The 19,627-nt window shown below is 36.7% G+C and overlaps 1 protein-coding gene across 1 annotated transcript in view; it reads left to right on the top strand.

Annotated features, from left to right (window-relative positions):
- The window catches only part of LOC104467557 (synaptic vesicle glycoprotein 2C-like), a gene marked incomplete at its 3' end in the record, with an annotated part of 37,239 nt that overhangs the window by 7,692 nt on the left and 9,920 nt on the right, over positions 1 to 19,627 (top strand). Inside the window, exon 2 of the mRNA XM_010081381.1 lies at positions 16,258 to 16,438. Coding sequence (XP_010079683.1) covers positions 16,258 to 16,438 — 181 coding nt within the window. The remainder of the gene's footprint in view (positions 1 to 16,257; positions 16,439 to 19,627) is intronic.

The following is a 19,627-nucleotide window of genomic DNA, read 5'->3' as shown; positions in this document are numbered from 1 at the left end:
AAAGAGTGTTCTGAACTCATGGGTTGTACACAGGCTTGCTGGTTTAAACAGAAACTTGGGTATAAATTTGTGTGGTCAAGATCATACAGCTTGAGTTATTTATTCTCCTTATTTTCTCTGGATCTGTCAGAAATCTGGCAGCATGTGACAAAACATCTGTGAATAAAGGACTGCAGGACCTTACCATTTCATAAAGATTCAGGCATCCACATGCCTAGTGATTCTCCAACATGTCTAGACACCTCACTACATCACTAGACACCTTGCACACATCCTTAGAGGCATAAATATATGGACAAGTCTGCAACCAATTTGTTATTCTCAGACTGTGGTTTCCCTTCTGCATGTTTGGATAGGTTTCCTTCATGTAACTTGTTGCTGAAGCAACAAACTCCCCTTTTAGAGAGATTTCTCTTCTTTTAGAAGTTCAAACTAAAATTAACTTAAGCAAAATTTTGTGTTGAGTTTTCTTTGCTATTCAGTACTTGTGATATTTCTTGGTTTTCCCACCTATTAGGTAACTACAAATTTTCTGTGTAGGCCAGATATCTAGAGACATCATGATTTTGAGGAGAGGAGGAGCTTTTTTGGGATTGCTAATCTTTTTTTGGGGACTATGATTTAATATGGAAGCTAAAGATCTTGTCTTTGCTGGTTGATGGTTAAGTAAACATTTAATCACAAGTTTTTCTTTTTGCCAGTTGTAAAAAAAAAAGTACTTTTAAAGCTTGAAAAGAAGGCCATGAAAACTAAATATAATGATCTTAATGATGAAATAAGATTACTCCTGTTTGTGAATTCATTAGAAGTGTTTTTAAACAGCCTCATTTATGCTAGGTTATGTTACACTTGTGGCTTAACTGAAATTCTATCTTCAGGGCCAAGACCAGAATTCAATAACTGAAAACCAAGGAAGTATAATACTGAGTAGCTGATTTTCTGAATTGCACTTCTTCTTAAAATGCAGACACTTAAGGATTTATTTCAAAGCAAAATCTACTTCAGGCATTATGGTTGTCTCTTACCTACTCAATTCCAGTGATACTAGGTTTTGACAGCATGGTTCCTCCACATACTATCATGCAGAAGACAGCAACGGTCAAACATGTATTTGACACTTCTTTACTTGTGAATTTTAGTCCTGAATTTTAAGAACTACTTTTAAAATTCCTGAATTTTAATAGGTTGGCCAAAACCATCCTTACATAGCAGTGAGTATGACTTCCTGCTGTTGTAGGTAAGCATTTATGTATAGTAGTCTCTCTTTTATTGTTAAATATTTTTGTAGGTCATTAGATAAAGGTGAGATTTTTTGCACGTTCCTGCATAGAATACAGTAAGAGAAAACGAGTGAGTGTCTTTTGGTTCTTTCCCAGTTATTAGCAGGGTACCAGATCTGTGATGACATAATAGACCACAAATGACATAAAACAAAGGAAAACCAGGCTCTGCTACTCTGTATTTCATTGTTATATGCAACTAGTAGTTGTGCTCCTATACAGTTGAAACCTCCAGGGGAAGATCCACACTTTTATTATGTAAAGCGTGTTGAAATTATTTTTTAAAAATTCTTTTACACTTCAGGGATACAGAAAGAGATTCCAAACTAATTTGTTAACATGGACTTTTGGCCGTAGTATAGATTTAACTGAAGAGAGCACAGATGTCAAAATGTTAGGTACATCTATATGGGTCTGAGAATTAACTATATCACAAGAAATGCACATAGGTTAAGAATACTTACTGAAACCGTAGCAGACCTTTGAGTGTGAGGAATCTCATTGAAATAACAGCGAGAGTCCATTGCACCTACAGGTAATAGTAGTAATAAATCTTTAGCAGTGGTAGAAAGATTTAGAAATAGAGCTGCAGTCATTGAAATGTGAGCTGAATATTCCAGATCAAGGAGCAAACTGGCCTGTAGGATTAACGTCTTATTTCTTCAGAAGGAGATGCCACAATTACAAATGCCATCATGCATGCTGTTCACCTTTGGTACAGTTCAGTTCCCTTGCAATGACATTATTAAAGTACTCCTACTGCAGTGCCTTTTCTTCTTGCCTTCCAGACACAAGTATTAGAGGGAGAAAAATTAAGGGGCAGATCCTTGTCTTTTCTAAGCAACTACGTTATGTAGACTAGTGGAGATGGTTATGTTTGTTTTTCTTTTCTGAGGGGAAAAAAGGGATTGTGGAGAGAGTATGCAAAGTAATTTTTGTCCATTATGAACTGGACTAAACTTGTATTACACAGAATAACATGGGCTTGACACCAAGACAGGAACTGGGAGCACAGACTTGAACCATTAATGAAATGCAGTGTATTCAGTCCTCTGCTACTGCAGGCTCTCATTACAAGACAGTATTTAAGGAGGTCACAGATGCCCTTCTTTGCTGAGGGTGATGTTATTCCCAAACCACCTTGTTGAAACTGGTGCTAACAGGGAGAACAATAGCACCATGTCAGATGTTTTTCATCTGTCATGGTGTTCCTGCATGCAGCTTTACTAAGCACTACAAGCTATTGGACAAAGTTAACTTGCATGTTCACTCTTTGCTTTTAAGAGGTTCAACATTTAGCTTTTTTGATGAGAAGCCAGTAAGATACCTGTAAGTTTAACCAGTTACAAACATGCATTACCATCATGTACAAATATGCCTGTACCATTTATTTATACAAAAAAATAAAACTAAATAATTACACTCTTGAAGCTATCTTTAAATCTCTGTCTCTGAGATCGATTTAATCTAAAATTGCTAAAAATCACTGGGCTGAATTTTTACGCACTGCAGGTTATTTTCTGTCTCTTCCTACCCCATCACAGATCAGTGATTTTACCATTTGTGTCACACAAATTTATAAACTTACAAAAGTGCCCAAAAGAAGGAAATGCCTCCCAGCGGAAAAGCCTGTGGGCCATGGTGAATTCACATATTTAATTTGGTTGTCACCTACACTTTTTCCTTCCTTTCTCAACTGCCATGGGATCTCTAGCTGATGATACATCACTTCTTAAATCAATATGCTAAATGGAGTTTTTTAAACAAACCAAACATTTTAAGTACAATGGTTGTCTCTCCTCCAAGTCCCTGTTTGATTAATTCCACAATGTAGTTGTTATCTGCAAGCTTTCATTTATAGAAATCATCTTCATTGTTTGTGTATTTGTATCTTTGAATTTTGCAGCTTGCATCAGATGTTGAGCTATGAAATCAAAGAGAGGACGTATGAGCTCCTTGGCAAGAAGAAATATTTTCACAAAAAAACTGTTAATGGACTTCATTAAGACATGGAACTAACATAATGTAATTGTTCTCTGTCACAGCTGAGTAAATTTCTTCCTCTGCATTTTATCCATGGATTTAATCAAGGATTTTAGAACCTTTAAAGTCTGACTTGTCATTTTATCTTATATGATCAGTATTTTGAATTGTATATTGTGATAGATATGGTTTGGAGTAGCTACATATTCCAGAGCTTTGGCTTGCTTATGGGAACGTCGGTGCTGAAAAGTACAGAACCCAATTAATTTATTAATCTACTTTGACTGCATTTTACTGCAGATGTAATTATTTCCTTGTGATGGGTGCATCTATTCTCACTGTACACATCTGGTTCCCTTGTCTAAAGTATGGTTTGGTATTGTTTCAAATGTATGACAGCTTTCATAGCTGATGCAGAATCAAAGTCACTGTACTATACGGGTATAAATACTTAAATGAAGGGATGATATTGAGTTACTGCTAGAATAAATACATGGATGTGACGTATAAATTTTTTAAACTATTCATGCAAAAACTTGTTTAAGAACGATAATGATAGTTTATAGTTTCTCCAGGACACTGTTATTTACCAACATTTATAAAAGTTTATTTTTCATTTATGCTTACCCATTTTTCAACACTTTGTTTGTCCCTATGCAGAAAGGAAAGTCCTGATAAGTTTTGCAGTTTCATGTACTACAAGAAACTAACAGGCCACGAGTCCAAGAGGAATTATTCACAGATTTATTATATGGCTGTAGCTGCAGTTGATTTAGGGAAGCTCTGTCCATAAGCTTTTTTTCGCTGAAGAATGTCAGATTTTTCACCCAAGCCAACTCTACCTACTACTCATAGTTCTAGATGGGCCAGAGAATAAACTGCTCTTCTTTCCTACTACTAACAATAACATGTTGTTCCATGGGTCTCTTAAGCAAATGATACTTTTACCCAGCATTTACCAGTCTTTTTTCCAGCTAATGAAAACAAAACCAAGAGTGTTTGATTACACATTACATATGTCAAGTTATTCCAGCTTTTGTTAACAAGTAAGCTTTTCTTAGGACAAACATGTGATGGATAAAATGTCTCCAAAGTCTCAGAAAAACATGTTTATCAGGTAAACAGACATTTTTATCTGACTTTTGAGGGGATTGTAGAAAGTTGGGAGAGTAATGTAAAGCAGGAAAATAAAGAAAATGGTGTAAAGTGACAGTGGCTTTACATCCATCGTGTTAGAAAAGGTCTACATTCTCAAGGATAGGCAAAGGTGGCCTACTTGTAAATTTATTCATATCCTGTTAGCTGGACTGAAATTATTTGCTCTATACTGGTTAGCAGTGGACAGCCTCATATGAAGTTGAGGGAGTATAGATGAGTATAACCCATGTGATGCATGAGACTCTGTTATGCTGTGTAATGCTTTTGTCTGGCATTTGTCAGACATGCCCGTTTTTACAGAGCACAAATATTTTCCTAATCTGCTAGAGTTCAGGGTGATTTTCAAGGTTGGTTCTGAAGTTGCCACTAGCAAGTCTTGTTAAACAGAGATTATGAACTGATAGATAGAGTAATCTAAACAATTTTCGATTTAGACATTATAACAGTGCCTGCTGGCACTGTTGTAAATGCATAATTAAAAAGCCTGTTTAGCATCACCAGCACTTGCAGGTGTATTGGCACCATACAGAGGATTATTCTGATCCATTATTCTTCGTTCTGACACTGGATTAGTTAATCTATTTCATTGAGTCTAAATGGGAAAGTGGAAAGAAGATGTGGCACCTTCAGCAAAGAGAGTTTCCTTTTTCACTTGTATGCTGTTCTGTGCTAGGTGAGGTAGACCAGGTCTCTTGTCAGGTAGTTGGGAGATTTGTGAGTTTCAGATCCTTATTAATTTTGTTAACCTGTTCCTGATGAGGTTAGGCCTAATTCAGTGTCTTTTTCTGAAACAAATGGAAGGTCTTTGGGTTTGGTTTTTGATTAAATTTTTTTTTGCATAGTTTTCCCCCACCTTATCACTTCATTGGAACAAAGGTGGTTACAGCTACTGTATGGATGAAACAAACAAAAAAATCCTCCTCTTTACAAGGAAAGAATTTTGCACAGTACTGGACTATCTTTACAATAAAGTGAGTTAATGGCTAAGAAAACATTGAAGAAGTAACCAGCTGTTAGCTTTAATATTGTACAGATACTTTCACTAGGAGCAGAGTTTTGTTAATTAGTTCTTAGTATCACATGCTTTGATTTGCTGAGTTGGATGCATCTGTTATTGATGTAGATGCATATACTTTGGGTTTTTTGTTTTAATGCAACACTAATTAAAAGTTAGTGATATTCATGGACTCTGCTCTGAGTCAGAAGCAGGACTGAGCAAATAAGAAATTAATATTCAGCCAATAAAACATGTAGCCAAAATGAACAGTTTTGATATGAAACCAGATGATTAATGTAGATGACTGTGTGGGCAATTTAAAGCTTTAGTGAAATATTTTTTTGCTTTGAAATGTAATTAATCTTAGCACACTGTACAGTGCTGGGCACTGGTCAATCATACACAGCATTTATAATCATTTGGATTCTCAGGATTGCCATGGAAGTGCATTTCTAATTGCAAAGTCACAGCAATTTCTAGCACAACAGGGTCAGTCCAGACCTGGGCAAAGAGTGCACTGAATTTAGCATCTAAATCTGAGAGGAGAACAATCCAGAGGAACCTCCACAGTTGCAGTGGAAGAAAATGGGAATTAGGGGTATTAGGACAGCTTAACTAGAGGTGTGTTTTATCCAAAGCTTGTCTGTTAGGATTTTCTCACTCATGCCAGAGGGAACTGTTGGATCAAAGGGGAAGACAGTGTGAAAATAGTATGTTCAGTGATAGCACCTAGGGAATCTCTCAACAGCTTCACGTCATCACCTGGGATTACATGAGTTTTTGATAAAGTCTGTGCTCTACATATTGCATATTGGTAACAACCATATTGTAAAAATATTGCTTATATGGGAAGAAAAATTACACATATTGGCTGGTTCTTACAGCCCTGTGTTGCTAGATTTGATTGCTGATAGATTATTTGTGTTGTGAGTATCAAGGAAGCAGGGATTTGGTCTTTTTCTCTATAATGCATTGTTGATTTAGCTAGCCAAGCTATAGTGGTATAAAGTAGCAATGTGCTGCTGCTTGCTGCAATAATTACTACCAGTATTCAGTTTGTAAATTATTCTAATGAAGAAAATGGAATAACTCTGATCAATTTTCTTATTCTGAGAAATCTGTTGTGGAATAAATAAAAATGATGTTAGCATCTGGTAGCAGATTGCACTTTTTTAAAAGATGGAGTTATTGACATGATAACATTTTTAAAGCAGAAATGATTATGACAACATACTGCAAAGGTACCAGTTTACCATATTTTCTATTTTGCTGCCTTATCAGAAAATACAGCTGTGAAGAAAATTACCCATCCTAGCAAGTAATCTATTACCTGTCACAATCTCTGCAGTTACCAAGCTTCTTCTATGTGTTTATTAATTTATCTAATTTGTATCTGAGGAAAAGCAGGAACAGTTATTCCTTTTGTTATTACAGTGTTTTAGTTAAAATAATATCTGAGTACACAGGAAACTCATCTGTTAGGACAGAGTGTTATTTAATTATTAAAACACTAAGTACCAGCACACCTGCTCGTGAAAATTTTAGATATAAGGTGAATATCCCTAGAACTGTAGGGAGAGTTAGCAGCATACAGACTCTGCAAGAAAATATTTTGTTTTTCAAAACTGTCAGATAATGTAAAGGTCCAGAGCTAAGTCACTTTGTTCTGCACTTAATACATAATCAGAATTATATGAGGGGAAATATAGAGGCAAAATGCTATTTTGGGAGCAACTTGCATATGTTCCCAAACCATGAATCTACTCAGGGCAGACACACGCTGGAGTAGATTTATGATTTGGGAACATATGCATGTTGTTTCCTTGGAAAAAAATGTTTGGGTTTGGGGTTTTGTTTGTTTGTTTGTTTTTTGGGGGTTTTTTGCTGGTTTTTTTTTTTGTTTGTTTTTATTATTTCATGAACAGGACAGAATTGTTCTCAACTTCTTTCCTCCCAAGAAAATAAATTGTCTTCCTGGCTCATCTTTGACCTTTGTAAGAGCACAGCTGGGTGATGAGTTTGGGTAGCCATTCTGTAGGTCCATTTTCACTTCAGTCTCGATGTTAAATCAAGACAAATATATTGTAGGTATTTGTTGGTCTAAAATTTTGTTGATCTAATATTTTGCATTGTCAAATTTTGTCTTGCATTAGATGCTTTCTGCTTTCTGAATATGCCATAAGTCCCACTCACCTAGTTTCTGTTGTCTTCCAGCTATCTTGGAAGTTCCATAGTGGGCTTCTACATCTACTTCCCTTTTTGAGTTCAGTTCTCTGGAAAATTTGGACTTGATCCTTTTGAAAGGGAAAAAATATGGAAAATGGTGATGGTGGTTTTTTTTCATTTTCATTTAATATATTGTACTTTTTCTAGGCTCTTTTTTTTTGTATTAGTGAGGCTTCTCTTTAGAAGTAGGGTACTCAGAGTACAGTATGACAGTTTTCCTTTGTTTAATTCAATCATCAAATTATGCCTGTCATACTATTACAAACATGTCTTGTTTCAGTTGTCTGTCCTACTTATCATGTTTTTTCTCCTATTATCTTAAAGACCCGTAAATAAGTTTGCATGTGGAACTGTTGAGCTACTTGCTCTTTCATTTCCTGTCTACAATGGTCAACTGGTTGTGATCTTCTTCTACTCAGCTTTGCTTTCAGTTCCCTTTTCCTGACTTTCATGGTTGGGTTCCTCTATCAAATATTGCAGTTCATCATTATTGTCTGAGAACAGGATCATTTTGTCTGAGGACCAGATACAGTTCACTTGATTTCTATTATGTGAAGTTTCTGTATTGGTATGAGATTGAATGTCGTCAGATGTTTTGTAGGTGTGTTTGAAAGTGGTGTAGGGAGGCGCTTATTATTTTTTTCTGTTGATGGAAAAGAGGGACTGTTTGTTGTATTGTTTTTATTTTATTGACTTGCACAATTAATTATATGTTATGTATTTTTGGTAGCCTTTACACCAGAGCAGTTCCCTGAGTTGTTTTCCCATGTAAATACTAGAGAAACAGACTCTTAGAAATTAATAAACATAATTTAACAAAATAAACATGAATTAACAAAACTTTGTCATTTTCTTCCCTTCATGAAACCATTAATGTTTCTGCGTTGTTTCAGAAGAGAAGAGGTTGTCTTTTTTTTTTTTTTTTTTTTTTTTTTTTTTTTTTTTTTTACTGATCTCACTGGGATTCAGTATATTCCTTCCTCTCAGTGAGTATGAATTTATATTTTTTTTTTGTTATTATGGAGATAAAGTTGTCCTTTTTTACCGACTGTGAAGGATATCCACAATGTCTGTGCACTAAGCGGCTAAAAGAATATGCAAAAGCTAAATGATCTGTCGTGTGAAGACTTGTAGCTTTGTAATTACTACTATGAGAGAATGAAGCATACAGGCTACTCAGTTCAAAGTCACACCCGAAGGTCCAAGAATCACTGCAGTGTGATAGACACTGCACAAACTTTTATATTGAGATTGAAGAGCTTCAGTATTCATTTTAAAATAGCTTTATACATTTCATGTGTTTAAACAGATAAAACCTATTACCATAATTGGCAAAAATTATTCTAATAATGTAATAGTAAGTAAAACTTGACCGTTTGTAAATACATATTAAGCAGAAGAGCAAAAAGCTTCAAAATGAATATGTAATTAAGCAGCTGCACTAGATGAGTATGAAATTGCAGACAGAAGTCTGTCTACAGCTGTCCTGAAAGGAAATGGAGTGGATTAGTCTGTAGAGTAGTAACAGAAGAAGAGCCTGACATGCTGTGGCATTTGGGGATTTGCATAAATTGCATATTATTAGGTAAGAGAAATCATTTAACATCTGACTTTAAGACACAAAATGATTGCTGTGGGAAACAGATAGCATTTGGATGAAGGAAATCTATGGCTTGAGAAGTGTTGAACTTGCAAAGACTCATGCAAAATTTTAGTTTTATTTGATATGATGTCGGGTTCACACGTTTGTTTTAAAGCAGTACCCATAATTTTTTTTTCAGATGAATGAGTAATTAATGTTTTTCTCCTTTAACCACTTAGATCCACACCTTAAAAATTTGTCATTCCATAAATATAGAGCTTGTTCCAGCACTTCAAGCACTCTTTAGAGAAAGGAAGAAATAGTTGTTATGGAAGAGTATTAGTTTGTGGGAGTTCTTTATGTGGAGAATGTTGGAGTATTAGTACCTCTGAGGATGTGAACGGCATGGTATAACAAATAAGAACTGAAGATCCAATATTTTGACTGCATAGGTGGGTTTAGACATCCAAAGACAGTGGCTTTAGAAAATGGAGTCCTTCTGACAATTCTAGACATTACAGTTTTCTTGTATTTGTTTTCTTAATAGAAAGGTGTTTGCTTTAATTACCTCCTATTATTAACAATTAATTAGACGTTACATCTGAATTTAGTTGATGCGTGGGTTATGATTCTTTTCAAAGTCCTTTCTGATGAAAGAAACTAATGACAGACAATAATTCAGTGTAGTTCTGAAAGATGATAATCTTTAAACTCAAAATATGCTGTTTTTCAGGGTTAAAAAAAAGATAAGTCTGGATATTCTTACTCATTATTCTACTTACAGGCTTTGGAGCTTTTAACTCTGAATAGTTATATTCTGTGTCATAGCATATGGGAAGATCTTAGTACAAGTAAATAAAACACTGATTAAAGTACCGTATAGTTCTTATGAAAGGAGTGGGTTTTTTTTCCTCTTGGAGCTGTCTTAGGACCACATTTATAATCTAATTTTTCCAAAATATAAATAATCTTTTAATATTATTTTTAGCCTTTGTTTTAAATGGGAGTACTTTTTCCAGTTGTATGAAATGCATTCTTCACTAGCACAGATGACCTAAACAACACACCAGGAAAAAAATAACTTCAGGCTAGTTTTGTATCTACTTTGTAATAGGTGGGTTAAAGCAAAAGAGGACCATCAGTGAGTCCCATAGCCTGAGTGGCTCCATTGCAAAGGCATCTGACATTACTTTACTTTCTCCCAGTGAAGTGTGAACCTGCAGGCTGATTTCTCAGAAGGGTTTGGCTATCATTTAGATACTGGGCTATGAACAGAAACAGACAGTGTCAAGTAATGAAGTTATGGCAGCACTAGGAGTAAAATACTGTTTACCTCAGTGACTGATCATATGTGTATTCTTATTCCATTGCTTAAATTGCCCATAACAAGTATTTAGAAACTGAGGGAGTTCTTGGTAGGGTGCTTTGTGAGGTTAAGTTGTTGCTACCAACCTGAAAGATGCTGCGTGCACATCTTTTTAAAAAGTATCTAGCCAACTGGTAGCTGAAGTGTGTGCATGGTATAAACCAATTCCAAACTCATGTCCCGTCATCTGAAGAGTGTGCAAGTGTGTATTTTGTATCATAGAATCATGGAATCGTTAAGGTTGGAAAAGACCTCAAGGATCATCAAGTCCAACCGTCAACCCAACGCCACCTAACCCATTAAACCAAAATAAACATGAAATACCTTCTTAAAGTTTTAATCTCCACAGCAAACATCATATTCAGCTGGGGGTCCCTAAGAGCTAGTTTGATCTCTAGAGGTCATACACAGTAATGAGATCAGCTGGATTTTCTATGATTGCTTCCCAACAAAATCTTAGGTCTCCACACTGCATTTGTCATCTTATAGAATCACAGAATGGTTAGGATTGGAAGGGACCTTTAAAGGTCATCTAGTCCAAGTCCCACCCTGCAATGAGCAGGGACATCTTCAACTAGATCAGGTCTCTCAGAGTGCCCTCCAACCCAACGTTGCTCGGAGCTGCTTTCAGCACCTGGTTCATGTACCAGAAAAATCTCCGGTGCAGATTTCATCTTAGGATGGTTTCATCAACCAGGACTGAACTACTGCAACGTTTATGTCAACCAAGAGGGAGATGGAACACAGCAGGCAACAACCTGTGAACAAACACGTGAAGACAGGGATGCCAGGGAAGAGCTCAAGGAAAATCATTAAGTATGTAGAATTTCTGCTGTGGAAAGAAAAGACGGGTTGTTAAAACTTGGTAGAAGAACAATAGATGAAAATATTCCTTTTAGCGTGGTACAGGTTTCTTTTCAGAAACTTGCCACTTGCCTTTTCTCAGTGCCTTTCCACCAAATGACAGGTTGAGATTACACATTACTTTGGGGGGAAAATTGAAGACTTAGTTACAGATATCATCAGTAGTCTCTGTAATTTAAAATAAATTTTGATTTTAAAAAATATGTTTCTAGGATCTTGCTGGATGTCAAATCAATGTGTGCTTTGTGCTGTGTGAGCTAACTTCTTTAGAGGAACAAGTGTACAGTGCCAAAAAGAAAAAGAAAAGCCACCAGTTTTGTGATCACTAATAGCTGCTCAGAAAGGAAGTACCACCTTCAGGTTGACATGCTAGATTAAAATCTGCGTACGTATATGTGCACCCATACAATTATTGTTTTGATGACCCGTTTTTAAAGGTAATGAGAAAAGGAACAATGGGATATTTAATTTTTATGTATGCAAAGTTATAAAAATGTAATATGTGATATATGAAATGTTTGCAAAAATTACAGTGTTTTGCCCATGAGATTTATGTTCTGACCAGTGGCATGACTTGATAAGTGAGCACTACAAAGGCAGGAAAGGATAGGATGGTGAAAGGTAAAATGGTAATCTGATGTCATGGGTTACTTGCATTTATTAGGTGCTTGTTCAGCATATTTTGACTGTTCATAGCTTGAGTTCTCTTTTGACATTTTTTACTGTTACGGCTTATTGTGAATATTGCTGTGGGGGGGAAAGATCCTAAGGCATTATTTGAAAGCTGAGGGAAATGGGACTACCTTTCTGGGCTGCAGGAAGCAGCCTATATTCTGTATAAACAGAGACAGAAAATATGAAAAAGAAGGAAGACATAAAAACACACTGAAACAGGTATCACTGGTAGCTGCATTAAGTTAAAGATGGAAAAGATACAGATCTTTGGTGAGGGAGAGGGATTGTGGAAGGTCTGAAAGGCAATGAGGAAAAAATTCAAAGTTAATATGACAGGAAAGAATAAGCTAATGGTGCAGCCCAAAGAGCGGCTTTTTTGTAGCAGTTTATTCATAGGAGGAGAGTACTATTTTTAGCAGCATTTTATGAATGTTTTTCGGTAGAAATACATGGGTATAAGAAAGGCTAAGGGACAATACAATGACCAAAGGACTTGTCATCAAAAAGAAGGTTCATGTTTTTAAACTTTCAGGGCTTTGAAACCTTTTTCTTTCATCGTTCAAAATGTTTTGATATTTCTTTGCATCACAAGGGAAGTAGTTACTTGGTAAAATTAATATTATTTCCATAAAGTATTTGAAAATTATCTATATAAAGAAATGCAAATATATTTAAGTTGTCTTCTCTATGTATTTCTAATATGGTGTTTAGGGACATGGTTTAGTGAGTTAGGTGGTATTGGGTTGATGGCTGGACTTGATGATCCCTGAGGTCTTTTCCAACCTTATTGATTCTATGATTCTGTGAGTCTATGATTAGTGTGTTGAGTGGGAAAGCCCAACAATGTTTATGTATGAAAGAATGTAAGGAATTTCACTTTGAGAGTAAAAAATAACCATTTTATTTGCCTTTTTGAAATCAGTCTGCTAGCAATGCAGCTATTGAACTGTTTTTACTCTGTTCTTTCCATTAATATTGATAAACAAGTGCCAGTTCTGATGGATGGAGTTTCCAAACTGCTTATGAATACTGGTCTACTTGAAGTGTAGTACAGTAACCTTGCCCACAGGAGGTGTCTTAAAGCAGTTGGGTGAATATGCCAAGCCACTCACTGAGATTTGTCTCTTTAGGAACAGAAAATGTATGAGCTGTGTGTACATTCGCAGGAAAATCTCAATTATTGGAGCAAAAATATCTGATCAGAATGAAGGAGCTATCTGATAAGGGTCTGTTGATAAACACCTCTAAACCAAAGAGAATATTGTAGTATCTGTCCTTCCTGGGCTAAGAGGAAAGAGAACAGAGATGTCTTAGGAATTCTGGAAGTACTGGATTTACCTACATTCTCATCAATATCCTTTGATGAAAGACTAACATCCCAGTAATAGTTAGAAAATATCCACTGACAAAATTTGTTTTCAGAAGACTTTTAACTGTTGTTCTTAAGGAGCTTGTTGGTCTTTCTTAAGAGATGGTGAATGCTCCTGTGATGAACACCAATGGATCTGTCATCCTGTCATAGAATCACAGAATGGTTTGGGTTGGAAGGGACCTTAATGATCATCTAGTTCCAACCCCCTGCCATGGGCAGGGACACCTCCCACTAGACCAGGTTGCTCAAAGCCTCATCCAGCCTGGCCTTGAACACCTCCAGGGATGGGGCATCCACAGCTTCTTTGGGCAACCTGTTCCAGTGCCTCACCACCCTCACAGTAAGGAATTTATTCGTAATATGTAATCTACATCTGCCCTCATAGAAATATTCTGTTTTTATTTTATGTTTTCTAAAAATGCAGCTGCAGAAGACTGATTTGCTGGTATTGGTCACAATCATTGGCAAAGAGGATAGCTGTTTTCCTCTCCTTCATGTTGCCCAGGTTGAGGACCGACGGATATATTTTTTTTGGTCCAGAAAACTGGATCATGTGGAATTAATTATTTGAAGCAGAGGTTGTTATAGGCTGCTTTCTTTTCAATAAGGAAGTTGAGATAGGAATAGACCAAGAATAATCTACTCTAGGTACTGCTTCTGTATACATACACATATGTTTGAGTTTACATTGTACCTTGCAGAAGCACTGGTCTTTGCTTTCAGAAGTTGTCTGAATCATGCAGGCAGTAAAAAAATACAAAAGGTGGAAATCTGGTCTGTGTTTTAATGTATTATGTCTGTTTCTTTTGTGGTACATTCTGTCTGTTCCATGCTCATTCGTATTTCTGAATTACTATGCTTCATTGCTTCTCAGAAGAGGAAAATTTTCAACACGTTTTCTTGACTAGGTATGATGCATGAACCTTTTACTGGTTACATTTTGAAGAGTTTTTCTACATGATTTTAAAAATCTTTCATAGTAGAGGACTGCTCAGATGGTGGCTACTCTGTAAGGACAATTGAATTTAGGATAATTGAAGGATAATTGTAAGGATAATTGAATTTAAGGGCAACTAATTGATACTGATCATCTTCATACCATTGCTTTTTATTCAATATTTGAAATATAAATAACATTTTTTTTGGTAAAAAAATTCTAAGATATAAGAAAGTCTTCAGGGGCTGTGGCCCAACATCTGTGTATCACTGAGGCATCCAATGTGAAAGCACACACAGGTGTTTAGTTGTGATAAATGTAATATAAACAGAATACTCACCTAAATAAAATACAACTCTGTATCTTGCTGGCATACATTTAACACAATGTGTGTTCTATCAAATGTTTTAAAATGAAGTCTCATTAGGAAGTAACAGTGGAAACTATTTGTACAAAACATGAAGGGGAACAGGGACATTTTGGGGTGCATGAGACCCTGGAGTTTTCAGCACTTCAGATGTTAACGTATGGAATTCCAAGCATGGAAATACTGATGAGTGACCTCTACGTTGATAAGCAGTTTACCAAGCCCCGATATTTGAGGGTTTTTTTTCAGCTTTCTTTCCCTTCCAACTACCTGCTGCAGGGAAGAGGTGATTCTTTTGGAGAGCAGAATTTTACACAGCAGCAATTATAGCTGAGCAGAATTGTCAGAGAACTCGCAGCTTCTTGTGGCTGATTGAAAAGAGACACAGGACAAGGATTGCTAGTATTTTAGCTGTTTCCAGCTACTCTATATTTAACTCCTGCTCCATAGTAGACATATAAGATGGCAGCAACTGCTAGAGAGATGAAACCTAATTTGGGAAACTCATTAAGAAAGTAGGTGGAAAAAAAGAATAATACATTTATGAAACAAAACACAAACCTGGTTGGTTCTATCCAAAGCTTGGGAAGTACTTTTGCTCAAAGTGTTGTGCATCTTTGCCAAGTGTCCCACAGAGGGTTTGTCCTTGGAAAGGAAACAAAGTATAATATGACAAGTTGTGAATGGTCAGAGTGTTAAAAATTTAAATTTATCTTTCTCTGGGAAAGTACTGCACTTTGAAAACATCATTAACTTAAAAAAAATCACCCCAAAATAATTTTTGCCTATTCTCATTTTAATGTGTGTAGCTACACTATAATGCAACAGTTCAAAATTATTTGGGAAAAAAACCAAACACAAAACATTCCAGTGCTTTTCTATATACAGGACAGTGCCTTTTTAAATAAAGCAGTACACTGAAATAGAAGGCAGGAAAAAAAGACAGTCAAGCTGGACATCTTTGATTCTATAGATCTCAAATGGAAAGTGTTTATTTCATAATCAGCTTCCTTTAGACTTAGCATATCTTATTTCCAGTGATTAATCCACTACAGGACTGCATATATTCTAGAGATGTTCAGAGAATTTGTAGTTTTACTTTTTGCAGTATTTAACATGAATGCAATTTATTACTGAGGAAACAGTGTCATACTTTCTCCCATTCAGTCTTATTTGCCTGTATTTTAATTGGTTTAGCTAGAGGGACCTTGTTTAATAATTATATTAAGCTTCAGTGTGTCTGCTAACAGATGACAAATACTCAATAGGCTATCTGTTCTTCCTAGGTAAATTTACAAATATGTGCATATAATTTCTATTCACTGAGAAAGGAGAAATTAATCTCTATACTGTTTGTTTTGTAAATATAGGAGAATGACTATTTTTGGTGTGGTCAATTGTGGACAGTTACGCAGCTCACGGAACAATTTTTTTTTTGTGTGTATTGCAGGTAGCATAGTGTACCTTGGGATGATGGTGGGGGCATTCTTCTGGGGAGGCTTGGCAGACAAAGTGGGAAGGAGACAGTCACTCCTGATATGCATGTCTGTCAATGGATTCTTTGCCTTCCTTTCATCATTTGTCCAGGGCTATGGCTTCTTCCTCTTCTGTCGCTTGTTTTCTGGATTTGGGTAAGCTCCTCTGGTTTTGTTCATTTCCACGGTTCTGTGTGTTATTAAATCTTTCTTGTTTGCAAAAGCACACTATTTAATGTAGAAATATGGTCTGTGTCAGGGGTGAGAGAATTAATAAGGTAGCTACTATATTCCTAAATAACAACCTGAAGGGGAAGAACAATGCTTTTAGGGGAGAGACACAGACTGCAAATTGTAAGATTGAGTTCTGTTCTTATTTTACAACAGAATTCTTTTGTGAACTTGATCAACTTGCTTAACTCTTTTTGCCTCAGCTTCTCTGTGTGTTGCTTGTTCAGTCACATAATAATACCCTCCTCACAGGTGTATTGCAAAATTTCAGTAATATTTGTAAAGTTTCTAATGTTTTTGTGTGCATAATGTTGTTTATAATACTGCTGCATTCAAGACTGTCAAATTTAAAACAAGGCCCCAGACTGTGCAAAATGTTTTTGCTCTCTCCAGAAGAATGGTGTTTGTGACCCTGTCTCTGCTTTACCTTTTTTTTTTTTTTTAATTTAAATAACTTCTCAGTTGTTGGAAAAGTTTAAGATGTTGGTAACTGTCAATTAAGTTTATCATTTTAAACCTACATGAGCAGAGATTGAGGTACACAAATAAATTGCTGTGACAAAGCTCCTACCTTTACTGCACCCTTAGATAATAAAGAGCTCTATTCCATAGAGCAGTTAGTTTAGCACTTTTGGTAATTGCTTGGTTCATATAAAAACTACCAATCTTTAAGATGCTGAACGGGCAGGAGCTGGTATACGCTGTGTTGTAAAGCCACGCACATAAAGTCCACTGCTTGTATGGTTTGTAGGCTGTAGTTTATGTAGCCGTAATGGACTAATACTGTTGTGTGATGTTTGTCATTTTAGAAACCCCTTGAACTGGTCTGAAGTAGGGTAGGGCTAGACACTCCTACAAAAAAGAAATTACCATTGCACTAAACACTGTTAAACTGATTTAGGAAAGGGGATGGAAGTGCAAGGGCAGAGAGGAAGGAGATGTGAGGAGTCCTCATGCTAGAAGACTCTCCTTAGTCACCAAATTGGCAGATATTACTCTAAAAGAAATCAAGAGGAAATTGCAACTGTTCTAATTATTAAAAAAAAAAAAAGGTTAGAAAAACAAAACAAAAAATCCCATCCAACTACTTTACATATTTTTCATTTCATAGGTCACTACCAGTTCCAGGTGCTATTTTGTCTCTCCATAGGGAAACATTGATCATGTTGCATGATACTTTCACTCTTCTATGATCCTGTCAAAGCTCAGAGTTCCTGTATTCCTGCGGAGCCTGCCCAATTCATGAGAGCAGTACTGGACCCTTGTGCTACAAAGGTTTGTCTTTTGGCAGACAGTTTTGTGACACTGTGGGCTTTCATCCAGATTGTCCGCCTTGGAGCCTACGGCAAAATATGTGTTTGTCATGCTTCATGCCAAACTTACCTGGAGGGTCTCCTCCTCATCTGTAGCAGTATCTTTTCCAGTAACTTACAGTGCCTGTAGATTTAATTGTGATATGTATATGTCCTGGATTGGGAAGCATGTTCCTTTGTGTACCCAGCTAATGATCAATGATCAATCTCCGCCGCTGAAGGAGTAGATCCTTCATATCTGTACCTTATACCTCCACGTGGGTCCCCACTATGTCCAAAGTCCTCCTACCTCACCTTTGAGAGCTGCGTGAATAGACAATAAATAACTTACCATCATGTATTACCTTTAAAAAAAAAAAACACCACAACAAAAAAACCCCAGAAAACCAACAAACACTACCAACAACAAAAACCCAAGACAACATGAGCTGCAGAGTCGTTCCTCAGATCAGTTACTGTACAGAAAGATTCATGGCTGGCTCAAAAGTTACTGATTTCTCCAAACACGGGATTTCTCTGCAGAATAACCACCTTCAGCTGGTATCCTCTGTTTTTCAGTCCTGTTTTGGATATGATCTTATGTTGAGAGCAGCTGTAACAGCAACAGATACACCATATGCTGAACACCAAGAAAGAAGGGAGAGGCTGGAAAGGTCCAGCTGCAGAAGCAGCGAAGTAAAACCTTTCCACTTTTCAGCAGCTGGGCATAAATACAGCCACTGTTAGAACATACATCTTATCTTACACGTCCCTCTTTCCAGATCCTTTACATCAGCACTGTGCAAGAAAGTTAACTCTTCTGATATCACTCACTGAAGAACTCCAAGATGTTTGCACCAGCATTAAAGACATATCTTCTTGCAGTACAACAGGAAATTTGCTTAAAGTGATAGAATTAAATATTGAACATTTATTACATTCTTAGCTACATCTTGCTTAAATAAAAAAGTTGTGTCAGTTGAACGGGAATAGAAATTCAGCTTCAGCTTTCTGACCTCTCCTCATTTTAGAGATCTTTTCTTTGGACAGTAAATGTCAGTTCCCCTTTCTTAGAGAAAGACACTGAATATATATCTCTGTTACTAAGGGAGGAGCCTTTGTTCCAGTAACTTCATGTGAATTAGAGCCCAAGTATGAAATATGAATAATTTGAAGCAAAAAACTGAATTATATGTTTTAAAGGCAAAACAGTATTGTTACTCAGATTTGAGAAGAGCTTTCTGAAGGGGAATAGAATTATCTGGACAATTTCACAGAATCACAGAATGTTAGAGATTGGAAGGGACCTCGAAAGATCATCTAGTCCAATCCCCCTGCCGGAGCAGGACACCTAGATCAGATCACACAGGAACGCATCCAGGCGGGCTTTGAATGTCTCCAGAGAAGGAGACTCCACAACCTCTCTGGGCAGCCTGTTCCAGTGCTCTGTCACCCTCACCGTGAAGAAGTTTTTCTCATATTCAAGTGGAACCTCCTATGTTCCAGCTTGAACCCATTGCCCCTTGTCCTATCACTAGATGTCACAGAGAAGAGCCTGGCTCCATCCTCCTGACACTCACCCTTTTACATATTTATCAACATTGATTAGGTCACCCCTCAGTCTCCTCTTTTCCAGGCTAAAGAGACCCAGCTCCCTCAGCCTTTCCTCAGCAGGGAGATGCTCCATCCCCTTCATCATCTTTGTGGCTCTGCACTGGACTCTCTCCAGCAGTTCCCTGTCCCACTTGAACTGAGGGGCCCAGAACTGGACACAATATTCCAGATGCGGTCTCACCAGGGCAGAGTAGAGGGGGAGGAGAAC

This window comes from Pterocles gutturalis, unplaced genomic scaffold (assembly GCF_000699245.1).
Source record: "Pterocles gutturalis isolate BGI_N339 unplaced genomic scaffold, ASM69924v1 scaffold17256, whole genome shotgun sequence".
NCBI classification, from domain to species: domain Eukaryota; kingdom Metazoa; phylum Chordata; class Aves; order Pterocliformes; family Pteroclidae; genus Pterocles; species Pterocles gutturalis.
The sequence above is the reverse complement of the archived record's forward strand: the minus strand, read 5'-3'. Positions and strand labels throughout refer to the sequence as shown.